Here is a 16,480-nt window from a genome sequence, read left to right as displayed (position 1 = left end):
GTCTGATGGGCTCCTTTTGTGGGTGACCTGACCTTTCTCTCTGGCTGCCCTTGGTATTTTCTCCTTTATTTCAACCCTGGCGAATCTGACGATTATGTGCCTTAGGGTTGCTCTTCTTGCAGAATATCTTTGTGATATTCTCTGTATTTCCTGGACTTGAATATTGGCCTGTCTTGCTCAGTCAGGGAAATTTTCTTGGATAATATCCTGAAGAGTATTTTCCAAGTGGGATTGATTTTCTTTGTCACATTCTGGTACACCTATCAAACGTAGGTTAGGTCTCTTCACATAGTCCCACATTTCTTCGAGACTTTGTTCATTCCTTTTTATGTTTTTTTCTCTAATCTTGGTTTTCTGTTTTATATCGAGTTGATCTTCAACTTTTGATATTCTTTCTTCTGCTTGGTCAATTCAGCTGTTGAAATTGTGCGTGCTTTGCGAAGTTCTCGTGTTGTTTTTCAGCTTCTTCAATTCATTCATATTCCTCTCCAAGTTGTCCATTCTTGTTATTATTTCCTCTAATCTTTTTTCAAATCTTTTTTCTAGGTTCTTTGTTTCTTTGAATTGATTTAGAACATGTTCTTTTAGCTCATGGAAGTTTCTCATTACCCACCTTCTGAAGTCTGATTCCATCATTTTGTCACACTCATTCTCCGTCCAGCTTTGTTTCCTTGCTGGTGAGAAAGTTTTGGTCCTATGTAGGAGGCGAGGTGTTTTGGTTTTGGTTGTTTTCCTTTTTTTTGCACTGGTTTCTTCCCATCTTTGTGGATTTATCCAGCTGTCGTCTGATTAGTTGCTGACTTTTTGATTGGGTCTCTGAGTGGATGCCCAGATTGTTGATGATGAAGTATTTCTGTTACTTGGTTTTCCTTCTACCAGTCTAGCCCCTCCGCTGTACAACTGCTGAGGTCCACTCCAGGCCCTGCTTGTCTGGGGTGCACTTGTAGCAGCTGTGGAACAGTGAGGGATGCTACCAGTTTCTTCTTCTATCTTTGTCCCAGAATGATGCCTGCCAAATGTAAGTCTAATCAGTACCTTTTGAGGTGACTCTTTGGATGTACAGGGATCCGGGAGCTGCTTGAGGAGATGGTCTGAACTTTATAGGAGCTCAAGTGCTGAGCTGTGAGTTCCGTTTTCATTCAGGGCTGTTAGGCTGATATGTTTAAGTCTGCTGCAGCAGAACTCATAAAACCCCTTTTTTTCTTCAAATGCTCTGTCTCGAGGAGTTATGGCTATCTTTATAAGTATTTGTTGCACTGTCCTGCGTAGCTAGGAGGCAGTCTAGTCACTATTTGCCTGCTGAGGCTCCACCCTGCTGGTGTGGTTCCTCCCTGCTGCCACGGGCTCTGCCCTGCAGCGGAGTCTCTCGGCAATGGCAGGCTGCATCAGCAATGAAAGTGTATCTCAGTAGGGGCGGATTGCCTCGGTAATGGCAGACGCCCCTCCCCCACCGAGCTGCATCGTCCTGGGTTCAGCTGTGCCCGCAGTGAAACTCTCAACCCCGAGGGTTTTGAATCGCTTTTTTTGTCCCTGTGGGGGTGGGACCCACCGAGCCTGATCTCCTGGCTCCCTGCCTCAGAGCACTTTTTTTTTTTTAAGTTGAACAGTTGACTCTCTCCCAGGGTTTCAGTCGCCTGCTGTTAGGTCACCAGGATTTGTGTGATTTCCCATGCAGCGACCCACTGCGCTGGCTCAAACATTGCTTCCCAGCAATCTCCTGGTCTGGTTCACTGTCCAAGTCCCGTTTAATCAGATGGATATGCTAATCTGCCCTCCCAAGTCTCAGATTGCCGGTTTAACAGGGCACCTGGACCAGTGCGTTTTGTGCGGTGTGGGCAAAGTGCCGCTGCGGTGCAGCGCAGGCCAAAGCGGCCCCGCCAGCCGAAACAGCTGCGCTGGCATCCTGTATCTCTCCTACACATGGGAATTCCCCCGTTCTGTGGGCAACAAAGATCTGTCTGGAAATGCGGCTTTGACTCACCCTCTGCACCTTCACTGAGAGCTGCAATCCTGAGTTGTTCTTACCGCGCCATCTTGAATCGATCCCCGGCATTTAAGGTCTTTAATGGTCGAGAGGAAAAGGCTGAGGCCACCCGCATGGCCCATCTACAGCAACAGGTGAGCCTCCAAACCCAAGCTCTTGTAGCAGTTCTAAGGCCAGCAGCTTACCAAGTGTCTGGTGTAGAGGGCTCATTAAGTCCCCTCTGAAACGGTTCTCAAGACCCGCCAAGACTGCTTTGAAGGTCCCGCCCGGGCCCTGCTTCAAATCTGGCCAGGAGGGGCACTGGGCCCAACTGTGCCGCTGTCTGCATCTGGCCGCTGGACCCCGTCCTATCTGCAAACAGACCAGACACTGGAAGGTAGACTGCCCATTCTGGACTACAGGCTTACCTCCCGCACCTCCATGTGGGGGGCAGGCCGGTCCAAAGGATGCAGTCCTTTCATTTGAACTCTTCAGCCTCATGGATGATTGATGCAGCCCAGACTCAGGGACCCCCATCACCCTTGCGGAGCCAAGGGTAATGCTGCAAGTAGCAGGTAAGTACATAAAGGGCTACCTATTCTGTATTGCCTTCCTACTCAAGACCTAGCATATCTTCCCAGGTCTCAGTCATGAGAATTAATGAAAACCCTTCCTATTCTAATCAAACCCATCCTTTAGCTTATATCCTCGAGGGACACCCCTTTTACGAGACATTCTCCAGACGTTGGAGACCACTCCAACTCACTGGCACCCCACACCCAAGCCCATTATCCGCCCATCTCCAACTGCCACTCTTAACCGACTCACACTCTGTCTTAACTCCTCTCCCCAACCTCCTATCCCTCCTGACGTAGTTAATCCCCTGGTATGGGATACCTAACCTTAACTAAGGTTATTAATGCCTCCTTCCTGTCGCTTTGGTCCCGCAGTTACAAGTGTCTCTCTCTAGCAACCTCTTTAGCAGCAACTGGGCTGGGTAGTGGCACCGTGGGCTACAGTGTCACTTCAGCCACCCAAATAGAAGCCCGCTAACAGCGGAAAAGGGAGGTATCTGTCTGTTTCTTCAGAAGCAATGGTGCTATTACATCAATGAAACAGGCTTTGTGGAGGAAAATGTCAACACTCTTTATCACCTCCAAGAGGACCTTCACAAGAAGCAAAATGCATGTTTCACCTTTCAACTGGTAAATCCCTATTATCAAACCCCATCATTACTGTTTGCTTTCTATTAATGTTAGCCCCTTTTTTCCTCAGGTTTTCACAGGCCCGCATGGGGGAAATTTCCAGGGTGGCCGTAAACTGCTTCACCCCTATGTCCGACTCCCAACCGAGGCACCATCCAACTGACCCCTCTCCCACACTCCGCCCCCTATTCAGCAGGAAGTAGCCAGAAAGAAGCGGCACCCTGTATCATCAAAAAGGTCGGAATGTAAGGCCAGTTGCCTTGCCGGGAGGTTAGACACACCCACCTCTGCACCTGGCACCAGGCTCTGCACTTGGCACCTAGCTCTGCTGCATGGCTCCCCTGGAAGGCTCCAGATGATGCAAGGCTCCTGGCCAGCTCTGCCACCAAAAATCCCGCCCAACAACCCGCCAACCAATAGCAGCCTGCCCCGTCTCAATCCCACTCCCCTGGAGTTAATCAGAGCACCCAGCTGTTGCTCTTTCCTTCTAGCCATAAAAACCCCATGCCCCAGGAAGTTGGCATGACTTCCCTGGCCCCTTTCCCCAGGACCATGGAACCTCACCTGGGAGCTGAATAAATTGGATTTTCATTTTCTTATACTGGCCTCAGTTTCCTCATTTTAAACTTGGCAATAAACCTTACAACAAGAATTAGATTTAAATGTTGCTATCAAGTTAAAAGATACAATTAAAAGTAAATAACTACATTTCCAGAAAGAAACCACTTGAGAAACTACTGCTTTTGTACCTTTAAGGCAATATTACTGTTATGAATAAAAATGACTGAGCACTATGTGACAGGAACTAACATGCTAACACTTATTATAATGGCACATTTAACCTTTCTAAAAACATGAGGTAGGCATTTATTAATATTCTATTTTATATGAGAAGAAACTGAAGCTTAACAAGGCTAAAGAGTATGTCCAAATTCACAAGTTAGTTGAGTGCAATAGGTTGTATACTAAGGTTATTTGACCTAAAAAGAACTCTTATTAACCACTATGCTATTTTGCAATGATGCAACAATATGACAGCCCCTAAAGACTGTTCTTTATTCTAATCACTTTTAGGAAAGGATGGTAATTGTAATAATGATAGTAACAACAGTAGTTTACTATAATATCCAGCCCTGCTCCAAACACAAAATGTGTACATTCCCTCAATCCTCACGTATACCCATTCTACAGATTTCAAAAACAAAGCATAGAAAAGTAAATGGTCTAAGGCCCTCAAGCCAGATGGAGCCAGAATTCAAACTCAAGAAGTCTGACTCCACAGCCTCTGGTCTTAAACCACTACATGAAAATGTCTCTGGGGATAAATCAGGCTAACATTAGAACATTTTTGAAATTCAAATTCTATGGTAAATCTTGTGATCTGTACTTCTTCAGTTAACAGTCTCTAGCCAGGTAACACAACATAAAAACTGCAGCTGGGAGTAGTTCAAATAGCTCTGCATTAAAAGAAGACAGCATGTTCTGAACCATTTTAGTCCACTATTAGCTCTATAATCATGCAAAGAACATTTACCCTCTCAGCCTCCTTTTTTCACATTAAGAATGAAAATAACATTACCTGCCCTGACTACCTCGTAGTTTCTTCAAAGGATCATACCTTAGTCCATTCAGGTTGCTATAATAAAATATCAAACTAGGAAGCTTGTAATAATAAAAAATTTATTTCTTACAATTCTGGAGGCTGGGGAGTCCAAAATGACGCCAGTAGATTCTGGTCTCTGGTGTCTGGTGAAGGCCCACCTTCTTGTTCATAGATGGTGCCTTCTTATGTGTACTTACATGGTAGAATTGGTGAACAAGCTCTCTGGGGCCTCTTTTACAAGGGCCTGCACTCCTGACCTAATCACTTGCCAAAGGCCCCACCTCTGAAGATCAACACCTTCAGGGTTAGGATTTCAACATATGAATTTGTGAGGGATGTAAACATTCAGATAATAACAAATAAAAAACTAAATTCCGTTACCTGTTTATACACCATAATACATTTAGCAATGGATAAAGTTAATAAGCTTTATCTTAAGTGTATTGTAAAGCATTCAAACTATCCAAATTACAAACATATCTCAATAATTTATACTACAACCTAAAGAAAATCTTTGTAAATAAATTATGATTATTTCTCAAACAATTCATAATAGTAATATGTATAATGGCAATAAATATTAATAACATTATATAAAGTTGTAAACTGTCTTATTGAGGCTGATAATAATTATATGATGGTGTCTTAATATTTTTTAACAACTTGATGGTCTCTAAAATTACACTGATTTTACCAGTGTTTACATCATGCCCAAAATTTGCTAGCTGCTATTTTAAACATTTACCTAATGTGATTCTTGTGTCAAATTCAATTAAATTTTATAAATATCAGATGAGCACCTATGTGCAAAGGTTTGTACTAGGTACTATGCAGAGTTCTAGCCCTACTTTCAAAAGCTTACAAACGCTACACTCACATCCAACACATACATATGGGATATATGCTAATTAGTACTTTAAACACTACTAATTTTTAAATTTTTACACCTTGCTTTAGATTATCTGTTCTTAGCTAGTATGTACCATGGATATCATAGAGCAAAAAACTCTATGGCATTAAAATTTAAGGATATTGCAATTCTTCAATTAACCTAGTTTCAAAGTCCAATTAAAAATCTTCTTTCTTTCAACCTAAAAACTAAAAATACATATCCTGCAACTAAATAACTTCATGTTAGTGAATTGGCACAATAACATTAAAAAGTTTTATAAACAAAGGATCTCACCATCTAACTTCCTCTATATAAAGATAATTATTCATATGCTAATGAAGCAGCTTTGCCATGTGGTTACAAAAACTCAAGAAAATATAAAAATAAAGTTACATTTATAAGTCACTGAAGAATGTATCTAAATTTAACATTTAAAATGACTCATAAAACAAAATGCTGATCCTTACAAACATACCTTATTCTTTATATTTTTATTTTCAGAAAAACAGAGTTCACTTGAATACAATTCTCACTAGTTAAATCACAGTATCATTTTCTTAAAAAGCAAAACACTTTTAGTAGAAAAAAATTACATATGAAAGTCAGAAACAATTCTTTCAGCAAAAATGGAAATCAACCACCATATCTTTTCTTGAGTTCTTCAACAGAATTATCCTTCAATCCTGATTTGTCTATGTGATTAAATAAGACAAGTGCAACTGAAAAAGAAAAAAAAATCCATTTTAATCTCATTTTTAAAAAACTAAGCAAAATGTAAATTAAAAGAAGCAATCTGATTTGTCAAAAACATTTTACATTTTAAAGCAATAAGTAGGTTTATAAATACTAATTCAGGCATTTTAAAAGCCAATCTAAGAACACAAAATTACATAACAATCCAACAGTTTCTTTCCAGAATATTTTGCTTTAGCAATATAAAATGTCCCCTGCATTCTCAATATTAATCTTACAGAATAAACTTAATTCATGCTGTACTACCTTAAAAATGTTTGCCCTATCTGTGTAACAAGTGTATTTTTACTTTTTTAATATTTTTATTTCAATTAAACTGTTTTTCAAAGCTAAATCATTTTATTTTAAAAAAAAACTTTATAACACTATTGTAAACGAAAAACAGCAATGACATCAATGAAATCACACTTGATGGGACAGTTAAATATTTTTATATTACAAAATTAAAACTACCAAATGTTAAAAATAAGATTATGAATCACAAAGTATCATCTTTACTACACCACTGATCAGTCAACACTCAACATTAGGAAAACACTGTTATAGTTCATGCTTCTCAACATTAAAACTGGAGAACTAGCTAACAGTTGTTAATCATAATGGCAATAATAAAAGATAACAGCTAAGTAGACAGGGGAAGACTCAAGATGGCACTGTGAGAACAACCCAGGATTGAAGCTCTCATTGAATCCGCGGAAAGGTCAGAGCTGCATTTCCAGACTGATCTTTGTTACCCACAGAACAGGGAGATTCCCAAGCATAAAGGAGATGTGGGACGCCAGGCAGAGGTACTGCCTGGCAAAGCCGGCAGACGGGGTGGCAGCGGCAGGCCCTACCCAGCGCTCCCCACAGGGCGTGCTTGTCTGGGTGCCCTGTTGAACCGGCAACCTGAGACTTGAGAGGGCTGGACTTGAGAATGAGAAGGACTTGGACAGTGGGCCAGCCCAGGGGATTGCAGGGACACAGCGTTTGGGGTAGCCCAGTGGGACGGACAAAACCGCGATTCCAAACACTACCCGTGCAGACGATCCCTGAGACGCTCTGTGGGGGAGGGGCATCCACCATTACCGAGGCAACCCGCCCCTACTGAAATACACGCCCACTGCTGATGCAGCCTGCTGTTGCCGAGGAAACCCGCCCCTACTGAGATACACACCCACTGCTGACGAAGCCTGCCATTGCCGAGGCAACCTGCTACAACAGAGAGACTCTGCAACAGGGCGTAGCCCATGGTGGAGACTGCAGCAGAGGAGCAGAGCCTGCAGCAACAGGGCAAACCACACAACAGCAGGGCAGAACCTCGGCAGACAAACAGTGACTAGACTGCCCCCTACCAGGGCAGGAAACCTCAATGGACATCCAAAAATAAAGCCCGAACCCCCCCAAGACAGAGCATTTGAGAAAAAAGGGGTTTTTTTAATGAGCTCTCTCGCAGCAGAATCAAACATAGAAGCCTAACAGCCCTGAATGAACAACAGAGCTCACAGCTCAGCAATTGAGCTCCTATAAAGTTCAGACTGTCTCCTCAAGCAGCTCCCTGACCCCTCTATATCCAAAAGACTGACATTTGGCAGGCATCATCCTGAGACAAAGATAGCAAAAAAAGAAACTGGTAGCATCCCTCACTGTTCCGCAGCTGCTATGGGTGCACCCCAGAAAAGCAGGGCCTGGAGTGGACCTCAGCAGTCATACAGCGAAGGGGCTAGACTGGTAGAAGGAAAACCAAGTAACAGAAATACTTCATCATCAACCATCTGGGTATCCACTCAGAGACCCAATCGAAAAGTCAGCAACTATGCAGATGACAAGTGGATAAATCCACAAAGATGGAAAGAAACCAGCACAAAAAAAAAAAAAGAAAAACACCCAAAACCAGAACACCTTGCCTCCTAGAAAGGACCAAAACTCCTCACCAGCAAGAAAACATAGCTGGACAAAGAATGACTGTGACGAAATGATGTAATTAGACTTCAGAAGGTAGATAATGAGAAACTTTTGTGAGCTAAAAGAACATGTATTAAATCAATGCAAAGAAACTAAGGAACTTGAAAAAAGATAAGAAAACAGATTTGAGGAAATGATAACAAGAATGGATAACTTAGAGAGGAAAATGAATGAATTAAAGAAGCTGAATAACAGAATACTAGAACTTCGTGAAGCATGCACAAGTTTCAATAGCCGAATTGACCAAGCAGAAGAAAGTATATCTGAAGTCGAAGACCAACTCAATGAAATAAAACGAGAAACCAAGATCAGACAAAAAAGTGCAAAAAAAAAATGAACAAAGTCTCCAAGAAATGTGGGACTATGTGAAAAGACATAACCTACGTTTGATAGGTGTACCAGAAGGGAACGAAGAGAATGAACCCAAGCTAAAAAATACTCTTCGGGACATCATCCAGGAAAATTTCCCCCACCTAGCAAGACAGGCCAACACTCAAATGCAGGAAATTCAGAGAACACCACAAAGATATTCCACAAGAAGAGCAACCCCAAGGCACATAATCGTCAGATTCAACAAGATTGAAATAAAGGAGAGAATACTAAGGGCAGCCAGAGAGAAAGGTCGGGTCACCCACAAAGAAAAGCCCGTCAGACTCACAGCAGATCTCTCGGCAGAAACACTACAAGCCAGAAGAGAGTGGGGGCCAATATTCAACATTCTTAAAGAAAAGAACTTTCAACCCAGAATTTCATATCCAGCCAAACTGAGCTTCAGAAGTGAAGGAAAAATAAAATCCTTTGCGAACAAGCAAGTACTCAGAGATTTTGTCACCACCAGGCCTGCTTTACAACAGCTCCTGAAAGAGGCACTACACATAGAAAAAAAAAACCAGTACCAGCCATTCCAAAATCACACTAAATGCTAAAGAGCACCAACATAATGAAGAATCTACAACAACTAACAAGCAAAACAGCCAACTAGCATCAAAATGGCAGTATCAAATTCACACATAACAATATTAACCCTAAATGTAAATGGACTAAATGCACCAATCAAAAGACACAGACTGGCAAATTGGATAAAAGTCCAAAACCCATCAGTGTGCTGTATCCAGAAAACCCATCTCACATGCAAGGATACACAAAGGCTCAAAATAAAGGGATGGAGGAAGATTTACCAAGCAAATGGAGAGCAAAAGAAAGCAGGAGTTGCAATTCTCATCTCTGATAAAATAGACTTTAAAGCAAAAAAGATCAAAAGAGACAAAGACGGCCATTACATAATGGTAAAAGGATCGATACAACAAGAAGAGCTAACGATCCTAAACATATATGGACCCAATGCAGGAGCACCCAGATACATAAGGCAAGTTCTTAATGACTTACAAAGAGACTTAGACTCCCACACAGTAAGAGTGGGAGACTTCAACACTCCACTGTCAATATTAGATCAACCACACAGAAAATCAACAAGGATATCCAGGGCTTGAACTCAGACCTGGAGCAAGCAAACTTGATAGACATTTACAGAACTCTCCACCCCAAATCCACAGAATACACATTCTTCTCAGCACCACATCACACCTACTCTAAAATTGACCACATAATTGGAAGTAAAGCACTGCTCAGCAAATGCAAAACAACTAAAATCATAACAAACAGCCTCTCAGACCATAATGCAATCAACTTAGAACTCAGAATTCAGAAAGCAACCCAGAACCACACAGCTTCATGGAAACTGAACAACTGGCTCTTGAATGTTGACTGGGTAAACAATGAAATGAAGACAGAAATAAAGAAGTTCTTCAAAACCAATGAGAACGAAGACACAACATGCCAGAATCTCTCGGACACATTTAAAGCAGTCTCTAGAAGAAAGTATATAGCAATAAGTGCCCATATGTGGAGAATGGAGAGATCAAAAATTGACACCCTATTGTCAAAATTGAAAGAGCTAGATAAGCCAGAACAAAAAAACTCAAAACCCAGCAGAAGACAAGAAATAACTAAGATCAGAGCTGAACTGAAGGAGATTGAGACACGAAAAACCCTTCAAAAAATCAATAAATCCAAGAGCTGGTTTTTTGAAAAGATCAACAAAATAGACAGACCACTAGCCAGATTGATTAAAAAGAAAAGAGACAAAGATGGCGCTGTGAGAACAACCCAGGATTGGAGCTCTCGTTGAGTCCACAGAGAGGAGAGTTGGAGCTGATTTTCCAGACTGATCTTTGTTGCCCACAGAACGGGGAAATTCCCAAGTGAAGAGGAGACGGGGGATGCAAGGCAGAACCTCTGCCTGGCGAAGCCAGCAGCCGGGGTGGCGGCAGCCGGCCCTGCCCAGCGCTCCCCACAGGGCGCGCTTGTCCGGGTGCCCTGTTGAACCGGCAACCGGAGACGTGAGAGGGCTGGACTTGAGACTGAGCGAGAGTTGGACAGTGGGCCAGCCCAGGGGATTTCAGGGACAGAGCGTTTAAGGTGGCCCAGTGGGACGAACAAAACCACGATTTCAAACAATCCCTGTGCAGATGGCCCGAGACACTCTGTGGGGGAGGGGCGCCGACCATTAATGGGGCAACCCGCCCCAACTGAGATACACGCCAATTGCTGACGCAGCTAGCTGTTGCCGAGGCAACCCGTCCCTACTGAGATATACGCCCAATGCTGACGCAGCCTGCCGTTGCCAAGGCAACCCGCTACAACAGAGAGACTCCGCTGCAGGGCATGGCGGAGAACACAGCAGAATAGCAGAGTGCACAATAGGGCGAACCACACAACAGCAGAGCGGAGCCTCGGCAGGGAAACAGTGGCTAGTCTGCGTCCTAGCTGTGCCTACCACACAAAAAAAGCCCAGGTCCAGACGGGTTCACAGCTGAATTCTACCAGACACACAAAGAGGAGCTGGTACCATTCCTTCTAAAACTATTCCAAATAATCCAAAAAGAGGGAATACTTCCCAAATCATTTTACGAGACCAACATCATCCTGATACCAAAACCCGGCAGAGACCCAACAAGAAAAGAAAACCTCAGGCCAATATCCATGATGAACATAGATGCAAAAATCTTCAATAAAATACTGGCAAGCCGATTGCAACAGCACATCAAAAAACTTATTCATCGTGATCAAGTAGGATTCCGTCCCAGAAATGCAAAGCTGGTTCAACATACGCAAGTCTATAAACGTAATTCACCACACAAACAGAACCAAAAACAAAAACCACATGATTATCTCAATTGACACAGAGACAGCATTTGACAATATTCAACAGCGCTTTATGCTAAAAACCCTCAATAAACTCGGTATCGATGGAACGTATCTCAGTGTAATAAAAGCTATTTATGACAAACCAACAGCCAATATCATACTGAATGGGCAAAAACTGGAAGCATTCCCTTTGAAATCCGGCACTAGACAAGGATGCCCTCTTTAACCACTCCTATTCAATATAGTACTGGAAGTTCTAGCCAGAGCAATCAGGCAAGAAAAAGAAATAAAGGGTATTCAAATAGAAAAGGTGGAAGCCAAAGTGTCTCTATTTGCAGACGACATGATAGTATACCTAGAAGACCCCATCGCCTCAGCCCAAAAACTCCTGAAACTGATAAGCAACTTCAGCAAAGTCTCAGGATATAAAATCAATGTGCAAAAATCAGAAGCATTCTTCTACACCAATAACAGACTTAAAGAAAGCCAAATCAAGAACGAACTGTCATTCACAATTGCTACAAAAAGAATAAAATACCTTGGAATACAACTCACAAGGAACGTAAGGGACCTCTTCAAGGAGAACTACAAACCACTGCTCAACGAAATCAGAGAGGACACAAACAGATAGAGAAACATTCCATGTTCACGGTTAGGAAGAATTAATATTGTGAAAATGGCTATACTGCCCAAAGTAATTTACAGAATCAATGCTATCCCCATCAAGCTACCATTGACTTTCTTCACAGAACTGGAAAAAACCACCATGAACTTCATATGGAACCAAAAGAGAGCCCGCATAGCCAAGTCAATTCTAAGCAAAAAGAACACAGCGTGGGGCATCACACTACCGGATTTCAAACTACATTACAAGGCTATAGTAATCAAAACAGCATGGTACTGGTACCAAAACAGAGATATAGACCAATGGAACAAAACAGAGGCACCGGAGGCAACAAAACATATCTACAACTATACAATCTTTGATAAACCTGACAAAAACAAGCAATGCGGAAAGGATTCCCTGTTTAACAAATGTCGTTGGAAAAACTGGCTAGCCATGTGCAGAAAGCAGAAACTGGACCCCTTCCTGACACCTTACACTAAAATTAACTCCAGATGGATTAGTGACTTAAACACAAGACCTGGCACGATAAAAACCCTAGAAGGAAATCTAGGCAAAACTATCCAGGACATAGGAGTAGGCAAGGACTTTATGAACAAAACACCAAAAGCATTGGCAACAAAAGCCAAAATAGACAAATGGGACCTAATCAAACTCCACAGCTTCTGCACGGCAAAAGAAACAGTCACTAGAGTGGATCGGCAACCAACAGAATGGGAAAAAATTTTTTCAGTTTACCCATCTGACAAAGGGCTGATATCCAGAATTTACAAAGAACTCAAACAGATTTACAAGAAAAAAACAAAGAAGCCCATTCAAAAGTGGGCAAAGGATATGAACAGACACTTTACGAAAGAAAACATATATGAGGCCAACAATCATATGAAAAAATGCTCATCGTCACTGGTCATCAGAGAGATGCAAATCAAAACCACATTGAGATAACATCTCACACCAGTTAGAATGGCGATCATTAAAAAATCTGGAGACAACAGATGCTGGAGAGGATGTGGAGAAAAAGGAACACTTTTACACTGTTGGTGGGAGTGTAAATTAGTTCAACCATTGTGCAAGACAGTGTGGCGATTCCTCAAGGCCTTAGAAATAGAAATTCCATTTGACCCAGCAATCCCATTACTGGGTATATATCCAAAAGACTATAAATCATTCTACTATAAGCACACATGTACACGAATGTTCATTGCAGCACTGTTTACAATAGCAAAGACCTGGAATCAACCCAAATGCCCATTGATAACAGACTGGATTGGAAAAATGTGGCACATATACACCATGGAATATTATGCAGCAATCAGAGATGATGAGTTTGTGTCGTTTGTAGGGACATGGATGAATATGAAGAACATCATCCTCAGCAAACTGACACAAGAACAGAAAATGAAACACCGCATATTCTCACTCATAGGTGGGTGATGAAAAATGAGAACACGTGGACACAGAAAGGGGAGTACTAAACACTGGGGTCTATTGGGGGGAAAAGGGGAGGGCCAGTGGGAGGGAGAGGTGGGGAGGGATAACCGGGGGAGAAATGCCAAATGTGGGTGAAGGGGAGAAAGGAAGCAAAACACACTGCCATGTGTGTACCTACGCAACTGTCTTGCATGCTCTGTTCATGTACCCCAAAACCTAAAATGCAATAAAAAATTAAAAAAAAAAAAAAACAGCTAAGTATTTAGTGAATGCTTAATTATATACCAGAACCATTCTAAGTGTTTTTCCATGTTTAACTTCAACCCCATCAAGACAGTAGTATTGGTCAGCCAGTCTGAAGAGCTCACTTGCATTACCAGACATCTTGAACTTATCACATTAGAGAAACAAAAAATTCATTCATTCAATACATTGACACTGAGGGGTTATTATGTACTAGCACTGAGGTCCAGTGAACCAGGTGGACAAAATTTCTGCTGTTATGGAGTTTTCATTCTACTAGATAGATATAATAAACATACACATGAACCACTGTCAGCTAGTAATGTATTATGAAGAAAAATTAAGTAGAGTGAGAAGACAGAGGGTGATGGCGGGTTGGTGAAAAAAGACGTCTCTGAAGTGGTGATAGGTGAAAACTAAATGAAGCAGCACAAAAGTGAAGATATGCAGGAAGATATTCTAAGTTGAGAGAAGAACCAAACACAAAGTCCTTGAGGCCAAAATAAGTTTGGCAGCTTGGTTGGTGGGTGTGTGTGTGTGTGTGTTAATTTTTTGAGATGAAGTTTGGGGGCTGTGTGTGTTTATTTATGTTTTGAGATGGAGTTTCACTCTTGTTGCCCAGGCTGGAGTACAATGGCACAATCTCAGCCTCACTGCAACCTCCATCTCCCAGGTTCAAGCAATTCTGCCTCAGCCTCCCAAGTAGCTGGGATTACAGACACACACCACTAGACCCAGCTAATTCTTTTTTTTTTTTAGTAGAGATGGGGTTTCACCATGTTGGCCAGGCTGGTCTTCAACTCTTGACCTCAGGTGATTCACCCACCTTGGCCTCCCAAAGTGCTGGGATTACAGGCGTGAGCCCCACACTCAGCTGGCAGTTTGGTATCTTAAAAGCTATGTAAAGCCACTACAATGGGGCACAGTGGTTGAAAAAAGAGTGGTAAGATGAGGTCAAAACAATAATAAGAAAGAGTAACATTTTTCAGGGATTTCAAGGAACATTTCTGGTTAACTAAAGCTAAAACCAAAACTTTTGGTTTAAACCCCCACTATTAAAAATGTATATCTACTTTATTTTTCTTTATTTATTTGAGGCAGGGTCTCACTCTGTTGCCTAGGCTGTAATGCAGTGGCACAATCATGGCTCACTGCAGCCTCAACCTCCTGCACTGAAACGGTTCTCCCATCTCAGCCCCCTGAGTAGCTGGGACTATAGACACACACCACCACAACTGGCTAATTTTTGGAATTTTTATAAAGACAGGGTTTTGCCTTGTTGGCCAGGCTGGTCTCAAGTGATCCTCCTACCTTAACCTCCTAAAGTAAGGGGATTACAGGTATAAGCTACCATGCCTGGCCTAAAGAAAAATACATCTAAATTACATGTCCATTTTCCTAAGTATAATTTCAAAAGTATCTTTCTTTTTGATTTAAAATCATTCAACATCACTGCTAAAAAGATAAAGAAGAAATAAAAGAAGTCCATGTATGCTTAGTACAGGAAATATCTGAAAATGATACACTGAGTTCTTTTTGTTAATTTTAAAAAAAATTATATATATAGTTAAATAAGTTGATTATATTAAATTATATTTATTAATTAAATTGGATAACAAGAACAGTTAAAATGGTATTGTTAGTCCTGACAATATCATGAAGTGTGGGTACTGTTTCCTCCTTTTACAGAGGAGGAAACTGAAGTATAGAGAGGCTAAGAAACTTGACTAAGGTCATATAGCTAGGAAGTCAGACCCAGGATTTGAACCCAGGCAGTCCAGCTCCATAGTCTGAGCTCTTCTATTTGAAAATGCAGTAAATGGTATAATGGTTGAGTTCCTACTGTCACTGAGTATGTAAAGGATCAAAGCCACAGGTCATGTAACTGAGTGAGGTACAAGAAAGGCCTGATCTAATCTGAGAGAGGTAACTTAATCCTAGAGTTTGATCTTAGCTGAATTCCCAAAGAAGTTCAAGAGTCAAAGGGAAAGCTGAGGAAGAGAGTTTTAGACTGAAGGAATGATACGTGCAGTGTTTCTGAGGCAGGAAAGAGCAAATGAGTCCAGAGAATTTAAAGTAGTATGGCTGGATTATAGAATAAGGAGTAATGAGTGGCAGGTGATGAGCCTCAAGAATTGTATTTCTTTTTTATTTCCACATCAGATAGAGTCCATTTTGAGAAATCCTAATTAAAGCAAAATTGCACTGTGCAGAAACTGCAGTTACACAGAGTTTTGGGCTATAGTCGTTTCAGGAAAATAAAGAAAAAAAAACACTCAAATACAAGAGTGTCTTTTTTTTTATTTGATTAAATATAACTTTATACACAGTAAATATTAAATGTCAGCTGTTATTTGTTGAATGATTAAAGGAATGTACAAGAATAAACAAACATAGGAAAACTTTCATAGAACTTACTCTTTTTCTCTGTTTCTGACATAAACATCACTGCCATATCAAACCTTTTTAGTTCAGAAAGTCTTTGTAAGATTTCAAAGATGAGTGATGGCTTTTCTTTCCTGAAATAATCCAAATATAAAATAAGTTAAAAGTAGCTCATTTATTAATAATTCTGTTTACTAACACAATACTTCTAATTATACATAAATGATAT

The 16,480-nt window shown here is 41.3% G+C and overlaps 1 protein-coding gene across 5 annotated transcripts in view; it reads right to left on the bottom strand.

The window, feature by feature from the left end:
• Positions 1-6,137: 6,137 nt before the first annotated feature.
• RPAP3 (RNA polymerase II associated protein 3) overlaps positions 6,138-16,480 on the bottom strand; it is a 57,633-nt gene continuing 47,290 nt past the window's right edge. For all 5 annotated transcript variants that reach the window (XM_035255737.3, XM_035255736.3, XM_035255739.3 and 2 more), the window contains exons 16-17: positions 16,285-16,385; positions 6,138-6,382 (exon numbers count right to left, since the gene is read on the bottom strand). In XM_035255737.3, coding sequence (XP_035111628.2) covers positions 6,297-6,382; positions 16,285-16,385 — 187 coding nt within the window. In that variant the 3' untranslated portion in view covers positions 6,138-6,296. The remainder of the gene's footprint in view (positions 6,383-16,284; positions 16,386-16,480) is intronic.

Source organism: Callithrix jacchus, chromosome 9 (assembly GCF_049354715.1).
Source record: "Callithrix jacchus isolate 240 chromosome 9, calJac240_pri, whole genome shotgun sequence".
Taxonomy (NCBI): domain Eukaryota; kingdom Metazoa; phylum Chordata; class Mammalia; order Primates; family Cebidae; genus Callithrix; species Callithrix jacchus.
This window is presented reverse-complemented; position numbering and strand designations above follow the sequence as displayed.